Genomic DNA, 12,566 nt, shown 5'->3' with positions numbered 1-12,566 from the left:
ACATTTCCTTGATTCTAATTCGCCTGTGACAAGAATTACTTCCGTTGAGATGCTAATTGTTATATTTTAGAGAGACCTCCAAGGGAAATATTTTGTATTGCTTTCTTTAGCATTCACGATTTTCCTTAATGTTTTTTTCGGAGTTGCCAAGCTCAAGTTGAGCATCTACTACATATGCTAGTAGTAGGTGTATTAGGGTGTTTTATCCTGGAGATATCCGTCCTGTGAGGGCTATAGCATCACTCTTGAGTGTAGTCGGGCGCTAATGTCTTAAGGACAGCGTGTTGAACACGCGACTCACTCTGTTTTCCAAAGTTTTGCCCTGTTGCGGAGATATGGGGAGCTTGTTCATTTCGTCAAAGCAATCACTTTCACTATAAAGGAGCTAAGTATCAATAACTTTTTGCTTATTTGATTTTTCTTTGTTTTTGGTTATTGCACCCAACAAAATGTTAAGGAAGGAGTATAACAAAAACATCTTTTTACAAACATACAGCTAAAAAAAACCCTTTCTCCATGTTAGCAGATGTTAGTAGTGATGACGCTCTCACTATTTGGATTGCCGCCGGCGCCGGGTCCGTAATTAGCATACTGGCATGACGTAATTTGTGATTCTAGGCTTCCAAATCTCATTGCTATCTGTTTTCATCAAATATTTTTCCAATCAATGACCTTGTGCTGTGCGACATTCTCCTTACTTGACAATCCAGGAGGTCATTGATAATCCACTTAGCCGCGTTCCAGCAACAACTCTAACGCTTCATTAATCAACGTAAACTATCTAAACTGTTTGATCTTTTCAAGCCAAACATCTGTTCCATTAATATAACAAGAGCCATAGTGACTGCTTGATCAATTTCAGGTTGCACCATCAGCTTAAATACATCACCACCAAATGTTACACCTGCTTTAGCTTCTTTCCTTTGAATTTCAGCTACAAGTCTTTTTTTATTATCATACACAGCCACAGACCGTTGTGCATACGATCCGGTAATCTCATACATCAATTCCTTGTTGTTACCTTGGCAGGATATCACGCGAGCTAGGTTCTTTGTTGTCAAGAAATTCACGGGTTTTTTCACCAAAAATCTTGGATTAATTGAAGTTTCTCCGTCAAATACCATCCAGTTATCTGTTAAACTCAATTTCTGTGAACAAAATTAACAAAAAATTAGACCCCATTCAAACAAAAATAGCCCCCATGTAAACAAACAAACAAAAAAAAACTACAAAAACTTAATCTCACCTTACGACGGATAGTAAGAAGAGTTTTTCCTGAGGCATCCATTAAAAAGATTTCCGTTTTATTCCCAGCTCGATAATTATCCACACGAAAAACAAGATTTCCTTTTGTATCAAAAACGGTAAAACCGTTACAGTTGAAGAGAAGTGATTTTTTCCATACAGTTAACACCTCCACTTCCCTGTCTGAAATTTGTTTCGGAATTCTTGGGATTTCTGTTGTTGCATTTGGGTATACCTTGGTCATGGTTTTTGATCTTTGTATTAGAAACCGGTGGAACATGTATCAAGGTATAGAGAAAGAAAGAGCAAACTCTGTGATTAAGTAGAAGAAATATTTTGATCTTGGAAACTTATGTTACGGGAAGTACTCCTATTTATACAAGCAAGTGGTAGTTGATAAAGGTTGGCTTTGGCATACGGTATATAGTTTGGAAGAGGGAGAGTAGAGAATGTAGAGAAGGTGATTATGGGATCTTTGTTTTGAAGCGAATAAGAATATTTTTTCATCTTTTATCTTTTGATTATTATATAATAAAGATTTCGATGGGCAAAGACGAGTTTTGTGGTGAAGTGGGATGCCAAGTGGATATAAGAATAGAAATTTTATTAAGAAGAATTAAGATTGTTTTCGTTTTGTATATTTGCAAACAGTCATTCTCTGCGAACCGGGAGAAAGAAACTAGGTAAAAACCGTTTCTCACGAATATTTTTTTTTTATTATTTGTGGGTCTCAGTAGACTCAGTTCCTCGAAAGACGTGTAGAATGGGTTTGTGTGTAGCTGTTTTTACTTGGTTTTTTTCTCTCGGTATGCAGAGACTTTTTGTTTTGCAAAAGGATTCTTTTGGACGGTTTTATGCGACCCTCGCAAAGTGCAGAGGCGCGTCAAAAATTAGTTATTTGTCGATATCAATTCCCAACAATGATCATGACCGTAACTGTTAAATGTGGGAGAAGTGAACTGCCGCAGACTGGCAACTCTAATGCAGTATACCATCGACGTTGTGATTGATGTTATGCAAGTCCAGTCTGCAAGTTTCATTCAGCTTTGACACTGGTTTAGCTAGTAAGATGAAATGAAATTCAATGGCAAATGGGTAGAAAAAAAGTCATTTTCCTCTCCAGAAAAATAATTAAGTGAAGTCCGAGGCGCGTTTCCTAAATATTAAACAATACAATACAAGCATTGTGTTGATTGGATCAAAGTCTGGATGACTATTGGCTGAGCACGTACTTACAAACATAACAATAGCGTTCGTTCTCTTAGAGCAACCGCAGTGGTACGAGTATAGCCAAAGATTAAAGACCAAAAAAAACGACCAAATTTGAGTTTAGTCTGGTGTGTGACGTTACGGATAGAAGATTAAATTTGGTCGAGCGTGCACTATACGTTCGCCTGGTGTGAGGCGTAAACTATACGTACGCCCGATGAGATTCCAAAAAACAAAAAAAAAATGGAAAATGGGGCGGAGGTATAAAGCCCGCCCCATATATAAAGTGAATAAAAAAAAGAGTGGGGCGGAGTATAAACCCCGCCCCACCCAAAAGAAAAAAAAAATTAAAAAAATAAATGGCGCGGAGGTATAAAGCACGCCTGGTGTGGGGCGGGGACTTTATGCATGCCTGGTGTGGGACGGGGATTTTATGCCCGTCTGATGGTGGGGCGTTAACTATACGTTCGCTCGACTATATTTGGTTTTAGTTTTGGACCAAATATACTCTGAGATTTGGTCTTTGGTCCGAATTTTAATCGATAGTTTATCCACTGTGTCTCGTTTTTTGACCAAATATTTAATTATACTCGTCCACTGTGGTTGCTCTTAGCGAATAATATAATTTATCTTCAGATTATATATTTTCTTTTGATGATAGGATAAAATTAAGATGGCTTACCAGTTGAATTAAGCCAACTGCGTCATTGAACAATAATCCAATAAAAAAATGAGGATCAGATAGTTTCAGCCAACTATATTTAACTTTAAAAATTAAGGGTAATATAAACAATTCGGTCTCTGATTAGATTTCCTCATTTCAATAAGGTGTGCGGCTAATATAATTCGCAAGCGTCTGTTAGTATGTAGTATGCAATACTTTAGTGATCACCGGAGGGTTGATTTCTTCTCCTCCCCATAATTGTGTTGATTGACGGTACAAAGATGTGGATTGATGTACACAAAATTGGTTAAAAAGATCAAAATCAACAATTTCTGGATGAAAAGGACATTTAGATTTTGATATTATTTAAATGGACAAAAATGTAAAAATAGTCAGGTTGTAAACAGTTTCATCCTACTCATTTTCAAATACTTTTTCTTATTTTTAATTTACATCAGGATATATCCAATTTCATTCTTACTATTTTTTAATGATTAAATATTTAATGAATAAACCTTGCAAAGAAGAATTGGATAAATAAAATGGGTGAAGTCATGGAAGATGTTTAGACTTTATCATTAATATATTGTTCAAATAACTGTGAGCTTAAATTTCTCACGACTTATCTTTTTTCTTAAAAGAATTTGAAATCCAATAGCAATTATTTTGTGCTATGATCAATATTGAGTCATTAACTTAAAACAAACAAACAAACCAGAAAAAAAAACTGATTATGAGTTTATAAGAAGCCATATACGTTAACATTGATAATTAGCTTGTTTGAAAGTCTGACAAACTAATACGTAAAATGATGGTAAACACGCATTTTTTTCGTGGACGCCTGCACGCCACCATTTATCCACGGTTCAGCATGCTGCACCCACCTGGATTAGCATTCGGCTAAGGGATTGTCAATCCAAAGTTGATTAGCTAGGGTCTTCCGTGCATAGCATGCATCCTAGCGCGACTCAAACCCAAACCTAACTATCTATTGTATTGCCTTATCAAGTTATCATCAAGATGACTACGCTTTACCCATTTCCCTTTCCAAATGGTCCATGCTTTACGCATTTTTTTTCTTTTCTCCTCTAAAACAAGTTAATTTTTCTCAATGATTTGGGAACCTAGGGTAATTCACTTTAGGGACTTGTACAGAGCGTGAATAAGAGAAAAAAAAAGAATAGGAACTCTATCGCGAAAAACAACTTCAGGCGGCAACATGGAGCTTATGTGGTTTTGACTCGATAATAAAAACACAAAATTGGTTAAAAAGACCAAAATCAACAATTCCTAGATGAAATGGATAGTTACATTTTGATATTGTTTAAATGGACAAAAATGTAAAAATAGGCAGGATGTAAACAGTTTCATCGTGCCCATTTTCAAATATTTTTTCGTATTTTTAATTTACACAGGATGTATCCAGTTTCGTCCTTGCTATTTTTTAAATTTAAGCTAGGATGAAACCATCCTTACTATTTTTTTTTTGGCCATTTCACCCAAACTATTTTTTACTCGTCCATTTAAACCGTGATTTAAAAATATTTGAACAAATGACCCATTTTCCGTAATAAAAAATGTTGATTTCTTAGGTGGGATGGCAAGGCATATATCTACATGGGTGTCGAAATCATTCTTTTGATCGTGATGTTCATATCTCATGAAAGGAATACTGTACAAGAAGAAACCACCACACCTAATAATTAACAAATCTAGTATGGGCTTGGCTAAAAAGCCTGAGGTTCATACCTTTGTTTGCCATTTTACAGATACGGCTATCAAACAACTGATCTGTTATTTGGAACATTTACGTGGAAAGTAAAAATGCTTATGCGCTTATGGTGAGGCAAATTTTCAATCAATTAGAAAGTCTGCTATTTCTTTTCAAATTTTAAGTCGTATTTTGGAATCATTTCTTTATCTATCTAGACTAGATGAACCGTCCTCGAATTGAAATTTAGCTAACTGGTTTTCACTTTTCATGATTCCTATCCAGTGAAAAGAAAATAGTTTGAAATGAAAAAGAAAAAAGAGGAGCCCATTGTGTTCATCTTTTTTACAATTCTACGTATTAGTAATAATAAACGAAGAGTTGACTGTCTTTAATAAGGAGTATTTAATTAATTAATGGTGTTAATTACTTAGTGAAAGTACGAATGGAAACAAAAATTCTATTTGAACGGAGCAAAAAAACAACACCAAAAACTACTCCTCACAAATTTTTCAATGACCCCATCATAAGTGGCTCCCCTATTGTTCTCCGGCGGGGCCCACCATACAAAACTGTAAGAGCTTTTGTGCATATTATTTTTGTGTGGTTTAACAGCTCGGTCTGTTTAGAACCACTGGAATAGAAAAGCAATATGTAAAATGGATGAACGCTGCTGGTCATTCTTCTTTTAACAATAAGATTGATCACTTAGGTGAGGTTTTAATCACAATCACCCACCAGTTTTTTTTTTAATAACTTAATCAATCCATTATTCAGAAAAATCAAGCCGAACCATTTACTTATTTTCGCTAATATATTCTTTGTTCTTGTTTCAAAGTGTGTGACCTTGGAACTAATGTTGAGGATTTCCTACCAACTTCCACCATACTTGAGGGATTTACTCTAAAGGACCCGTCAATTTCTTAAAATTGGTGTCAGTGGTATCTACAATAAAAATTGTTTTTATTACATAACTTACACCAACTAAGAAATATGATAAGTTTTTTCCTGAAATGGAGAATTTTATTTATACCCTCGAATAGTCAAGACATATTGTAGGAATGTAGCATTCTCAATCTTTACAATCGGGTAAATAAACATTAGCAGAACTAATTTCCAATTATAAACTGTTGATGGGTGAAAACGATTTACTGGCTTTTTAGGAAAGTGAAGACTCGAGCGTGCGGGCAAAGACTCCTCGACCGAGAAAATTGCCTAAACCTTTTTCAAGCAGATGCACTACACTGGAGTGCTTTGAGTTCGAGAGATCAATCTGTAGGACTCCGGCCTAAACCAAGAAAATGACCGTTCCGGAGTCAATTCGGTCACAAAGTGGGATGAGAGTTGATCTGTAGGAGGGAAGCTGAGAAGTGTGTGAGATCAATGATGATCGAGGATTGTGTATGTGTTGATGATTTCTGCAAGTTAATCTGAACATCTGGGTTCGAATAAGTTATGGTTGATTGATTGAATTCTGCTATATTGAGCGTTCTTTTTATGAGAATTCTTAGTTGTTCAATCGTGGATTCAGAAACTTATTTATAAGCAAGAATAGCAGACACATTGATTCCAGAAAGCGTGACGGTTGCTGGAACGAAAGAGTGGGAAAGTGGAAAATCGTGGTTAAACCAGTTCCATGTCGTGGGGAAACTTGGTTGATTGTCCATCTACTAATTTTCTAACTCCCTCAACTACTTGCACAACTTACTCACATTTCTAATCGTGGGTGTACACACGTGCCGTAGACTGCAAGACCAAAACCCTAGTGAATATCCTCCTATGTGACGTGATTGATGTCTCATGAATGTGGAGTCTGCAAGGCAGACCTGTATTTAATTAGTCAGTTGTTGACTTGACTAGACAATGAGTCTGTTAGAGCATTGCTCGGTCGAACTCGCATGCGTTGCTATCTCAAGCATGTTTGTCAATATTAGTGATCAAAACTATAAGTCTTAATTACTAGCCTATTAGAGCTAAGGTCTTGGATTAGGATAGAAAGTGTAGTTGAGCTCAAGACTCCATGGCAATCATCATACAAGACGAAGGACTACTCAAGGAACTGGTGGATCTTCATCGACTAAAAGGTATGTGGAGACTTGAACTTATCTGTCACTCAAAAGTCTATTTACTTTATCTCCTACTCTTGAGACAAAAATCGTTTTGATATATAGACTTTCATTATACATATTTGCTATTTCGAGCCGAGTTTATCTCTCCCATCTATATCTCGAAATGTGTGTTGGTAAGCTTTCGCTTTAGCCGAATTCATCTTTACCAAGTGACGAAAGTCATGTTATGTTTCAATCACTTTGAAAATTGCTCTGACGAAAAATGGTTTGTGAATAACGGTATATAACGTTCTCTGAGAATGTTTCAATAATTGAATTGAGAGTTTAGATTACATAAGAATTTGTAGGATATAAGCATTATTGTGGAAACGCATATATGCATAAGTCCTTATTCCTTGAACCAAAGTTTGCGAACTTTGTTGATCAAGAGAAATGGAAGTGGCGTGAGCGGAACTTCTCGGCCCGAGATTTTTTTGCTAGAGTTTGTGTACTCCTTCCATGAGCTTAAGTCCACGAACCCAGTCCGCGAACTTGAGCAGGTTATATCTAAAGTCGGTTGTTCTTGAACTAATGTTTAAATAAACTAAGGAATGCTTTTGCAAACCGTGACTATAAAGTTCATGAACCGATTCGAGTGAATCAAACCGATTTTGCTTCAATTGTGTCTTGTGTAGTTACATAATATTTCCTTGCAATTGAATAACTCTCTAACTAGTTCACTTGAGTCATTTGAACTAGTTATGGTGAATAAGAATAAGGTTGATATGAGAGTAATCATATGGCTAACCTTTTGGTTGACTTGTTGAACCAACAAATGTTAATATTTGGGTACGGTTCATAAAACCAAAATTGGACATTTCATTTGTGTGTGACAAGCTAAGTTTTCGATCCAACGGTTGAGAAATATTAGTTTGAATCTAATCAGGTTTTCATCTAACGGTGAATATTGAATGCTTTGTTACTAAGCTAACATTGATTGCAAACCCTGATTTGAAAGTGTATATAAGGGAGAACTCTAGCAACTGGGAAACCTAATCCCCACATATTCTGTGTGATACTAGTTGTGCTAAGCTAGAGTCGATTCTCCTTTAACCTTTGGTTTCTTCTTCTAAACCAGGTTAACGACTTAAAGACTTCATTGGGATTGTGAAGCCAGACCGATACAACTTTTCTTGTAGTTGTGTGATCTGATCTTGCATTTTCTATCGTACGAGTACAATTGTAATAATTGGCTTGAGATTTCTATCTCCGATAGGCAAGATAAAAAGTAATCACAAACAAACTTCGTCTCATCGTTTGTGATTCCGCAATATCTTTTTCGCTGCATCGACTAAGATTATTGTGAGGTGATTGATAATACTAAATTGTTCTTCGGGAATATAAGTCTGGTATTATTGATTGGTTCCTTTTCACCTTGATTTATCAAAAGACGGAACAAAAGTCGTAGGTATATTCGTGGAAGACGGATTTATCTATTATCGTAGAATTTTTTGTGTGATACAGATTTGTTTATTAAAGTCTTCGACTATGGGTCATTTCAACTCTTAGTTGTGGGTGAGATCAGTTAAGGGAATCAAGTGCGCAGTATCCTGCTGAGATCATAGGCGTGGGAGCATAACTGTACCTTGGATCAGTGTGAGATTGATTGGGGTTCAACTACAGTCCAGACCGAAGTTAATTTGGAGTAGGCTAGTGTCTGTAGCGGCTTAATACAGTGTGTGTTCAATCTGTACTAGGTCCCGGGGTTTTTCCGCATTTGTGGTTTCCTCGTTAACAAAATTTCTAGTGTCTGTGTTATTTCAATTTCCTCATTATATTGTTTTATCTTTATAATTGAAATAATACAGGTTGTGCATTAGATCATCAATTAGAGTAATCCAACCTTTGGTTGTTGATTGTCACTGATTGATCCTTGGATATTGGTCTTTGGTACCATCCGAGTTATTCCTTGAATTTGATTAGGACTCGCTGATTTCTATTAGCTTGAGTAAATCAAATCAAGAAAGAGATATTAACTCCTTGAGATACTTTTACCTAGATTGAGTCTGACTGTCTAGTTGATTCTCTAGAAAGTATTTCGGAGTTAGTCCATACATATTTCTAAGCAAAATATTGGGTGGTGTTGTTAGACCCCCTCTTTTTCAATTGGTATCAGAGCAAGCAAACACGTTTAAGACCTTATAAGTCTGTGTTTGTAGCGATCTGAGGATGGACGATAGTATCTCTGATAAACGCGTCACCAGAAATAAATGCTCTGTATTATATAATTCTATTAAAGAGAAAGATTCCTCAATCTCGAATATAGACGAACCATGTGTTCCAACAAGACAGACAGGCTCCGACATAAGTATTTCCGATTACCCTTCAAAAGAGTCTATCTCTCCAAATGAACGGGAAACATCTGAAGAGAGTGTCTTGATTCTAAATCTTGCTAGAATCCAATCTGATAGATTTAATCGGTTAAAACATCATGTCGATGTTCTGCTTGGTGTAATAAGAGACTGCGAATTCAAAGAAAATACTGAAGATCATTCTTCATGTTGACTCTTGAGGCTAGCCTCAAAAAGGATGCTTTGGAAATTGAACATCGCTTGAGTAAACTCTCTATTCAAGGATGCTCTAAGCAGTCTAATATACCAAGTACTTCTGGTACGCCTGAAAACGTTCCAGCTCCAGAAGTAAAATTGGAATCCCTTCCTGGTGTAAAGAATGTGTCTGAATTTCCCATTGATTAAGGATGTTCAACATCACATGGAAGGAAGAAATCTCCTAACGAGGTTGTTAAGACTACCTTGTCTAATCACTCTTGTGATCATAAAGTATGCCTCTTTTGCGACGTAAAAGGCTCTGCTAAACAAAAGAGAAACTCTAAGTTGAATAAAACCTCCTTGGTTCAACTTCAACACACCTTAGACTTAATTCTCAAAGATGTAACTGACATTTGTATGTCTAAACCAGTTGGTTTTCGTACTTACCCTGTGTATGTTACCAGGAAGGTCAGTTCAATGAGTTCCTCAAATGCTCTAAAGCAGAATAAAAGTTTTAACAAGAATCGTCCAAGAAATATCTAGTCGTTTCCTCTGGAAATAACATTTCCCTTAATATGAACGAAATTCCAGAAGAAAGAAGAAAAATTAATGATATGAGAAATAACCTGATGGAGATAATTGGAAGATATAAAGAAATTGTCGATAGGTTGTCATCCTCCGCAAGTCAAAATTATTTTGGTAAGAACTCTAACTATGTCTCGTATTTTGATGACAGTAAGTTTTATGATAATTTCTTACATAAAAAGGGATCTCTCTCTAAATTCAGAAGGAAAAAGAGACTCGATCATAAACACAGTTCTTTTAATGAGGTCAGAGCTCATACTTGTTCTAATTAATCACAAGGATTAAGAACTTTCTCATAAAAAATCCTATTGAGCAAGATGTGTAAGGTTCAGGTATACTATGGCAAGTTAGTGTTCTACTTAGTTGAGCTATCCTCTTATCGTTTATAACTAAACTAGTGCCTGCAAACAATATTGCCTAAAAAGTATTTTTGTATCGTTTCTCTCTTTATGCATTTTCTTTTGCATCTTTGTGGGTTGCTACACATGTGCTCTAAATTACTCCTTTGGTAAGGAATTTTATTGAGCCATTTATGAATTCTCATGTAGCAAAAGTTCTTTTGTTGTTTTATTCTTTATGGGCCATGTTGTATTCGTATGTGTACACCTGTTACCATCACGAGTCAACCGTTTGGAAACCCTAAAGGTCTTCTTCCCTAAAAAAACATATAAATACCAAACCGCCGAGTCACGTTTGCGTACTCTAGGTTATTTTGGTTTATCAAGAATGTCGTCTTCTTCACAATCGTGTGGTTTTGCTAAAGGCTTTCTTGATAAAGGTATTGGTTTTGAATCCGAAGGGAGGAAGAAAAGAACCCTTGTAGATGAAAATCATCCCAATGCCTCGTGTTACTATGCGTATACTCATGAGAATGTTGAGAAGGATGATATTATTTCTGCTGAAGTGGTCCATGACTTTCTTAAGTATTTTGAGGAAGCAAAACTGCAGCTCGTTGATACTCTGAAAAGTCTTGATGTGTTGAAAACTGAGTTGAAAAAGGTTTCATATGACCTTGGTCTCATAAAATCTCACATCAATGATCTTCACAAAGAGAATCTCCTCTCTGAAGATGCAATGGATGCTGCTAATCACAAGCTCAAAGTCACCAAGACTCGTGAGGATCCTGAACCATCTATTTGACATTAGTTCGTGTTCGGCCATGGCACTGGAGTCTGCTTTTGTTCCCTAGCTTGTTGATTTCTTTTTTTTACCTAGTAAATCTTCTATTTTTCTGGTTTTTTAGAAGAATAACTAGAGGTTGGAATAGCCATTATTTTGATTACACATAGTTATGTCCAACGTTTTCATCTTCATGTTTTTAGATTTATTGGTTTAAATTCTAAAATTGTTTGTAAGATGATTTTTGCAGTATTAATCTTTATGGTTTTATATATTGCAATATTATTATGGGATATGCGTGTTTGCGTCCGTGAACTTGATTGTCCCATATCTTGTCAAAAGTAAAGTCGTTCATGAATTGACATGCATGTATTGATGAAAGAATGAATGGACTTTTGATAAATACAAAAGTTAAGACTATATTGTCAATTACTGATGGAATATAGGTTAAAATCTTTTGTTTACAAGGATTATGTCTATTAAATGTCATTATACAAATAGTGATGAAAAATAGAATGAATTCTTGTATATTACGCAGTAATTGATCTTCCCTAATCCATATTTTATGTATTACTGTGTGGCTCCGTAATGTGCCTTATGTTGAGCACGAAACTACCAAGTTGATTATTTTTATGAATAGCCTTGTTGTTGTTCCGTAAGGTACTTTATGTTGAGAATTTTGAACTAAATTAATCATCTTGTTTGGTTATTTAGTTATGACTCCATAAGTCTTCTTATGTTTGAGCGTCCGTGACTGGGTTGATTGTTTTCATGATTAACTTAGTCATTGCTCCATAGACTCTCTTATGTGAGTATGACCAATTAAATTGATTACTTTTGTGATTAGTTTGATTGTGTATTTCGATTAGATGAATTATGGGTTTACTTGTGATTAATCTAATTGAGCGCTCTTAAGTCTCCATAAGTTTACTTGTGTTGAGCATTTTTGGTTAAATTAATTATGAACTTCTTGTGATTAATTTAATATTTTGGATTCAAATTCATACTTGTATGTGATTTGTTATGTCCAAAGAAATCCTTCTTTTCTTTCAAAATTAAGGTCGCTCTTGTTGTTCTTTCGGGAATGACATTCTTTTGAACTTGCGCTTAATTGCCATATCTTTGTGGGGAGTGCGGCTGTGGAATACTATAGGGGTTATCTTGTATCTTTATAAACTCCTTGATGAATGCATTTAGCTTCAGCTTTATGATTGCATCTAAAGAACAAGTTGATATTTTTGCTTTCTTTTGGCCAAGAAATGTCTCTTTCGGAAATTTCATTAGGATCCCGTTCTTGTACCTTTGCCAATTTTATTGACAAAAAGGGGGAGAATTAATATGTAGTTCACACTACAAATACATATGGTTTTCGGATCATTATGTAAGGGGGAGTGGTTTTCATGTGAGATGGAGTATTGACTAAGGGGGAGTGATAC

General features: G+C 35.6%; 1 protein-coding gene across 1 annotated transcript; it reads right to left on the bottom strand.

Moving 5' to 3' along the window:
* Positions 1-387: 387 nt before the first annotated feature.
* LOC113308441 (protein LURP-one-related 8-like) lies at positions 388-1,709 on the bottom strand. The gene is made up of 2 exons (XM_026556904.1): positions 1,247-1,709; positions 388-1,148 (listed from the first exon to the last, which is right to left on the bottom strand). The coding sequence occupies exons 1-2, from the start codon at positions 1,523-1,525 to the stop codon at positions 768-770; spliced, it is 660 nt and encodes a 219-aa protein (XP_026412689.1). The 5' UTR covers positions 1,526-1,709; the 3' UTR covers positions 388-767.
* Positions 1,710-12,566: the final 10,857 nt, after the last annotated feature.

This window comes from Papaver somniferum, chromosome 9 (assembly GCF_003573695.1).
Source record: "Papaver somniferum cultivar HN1 chromosome 9, ASM357369v1, whole genome shotgun sequence".
NCBI lineage: Eukaryota > Viridiplantae > Streptophyta > Magnoliopsida > Ranunculales > Papaveraceae > Papaver > Papaver somniferum.
This window is presented reverse-complemented; position numbering and strand designations above follow the sequence as displayed.

Coding starts and splice junctions, on each gene's coding strand:
- LOC113308441 (XM_026556904.1), bottom strand. CDS start 1,525: ATGTTCCACCGGTTTCTAATACAAAGATCAAAAACCATGACCAAGGTA. Junction 1,149..1,246: donor TTCTTACTATCCGTCGTAAG/GTGAGATTAAGT, acceptor TTTTGTTCACAG/AAATTGAGTTTAACAGATAA.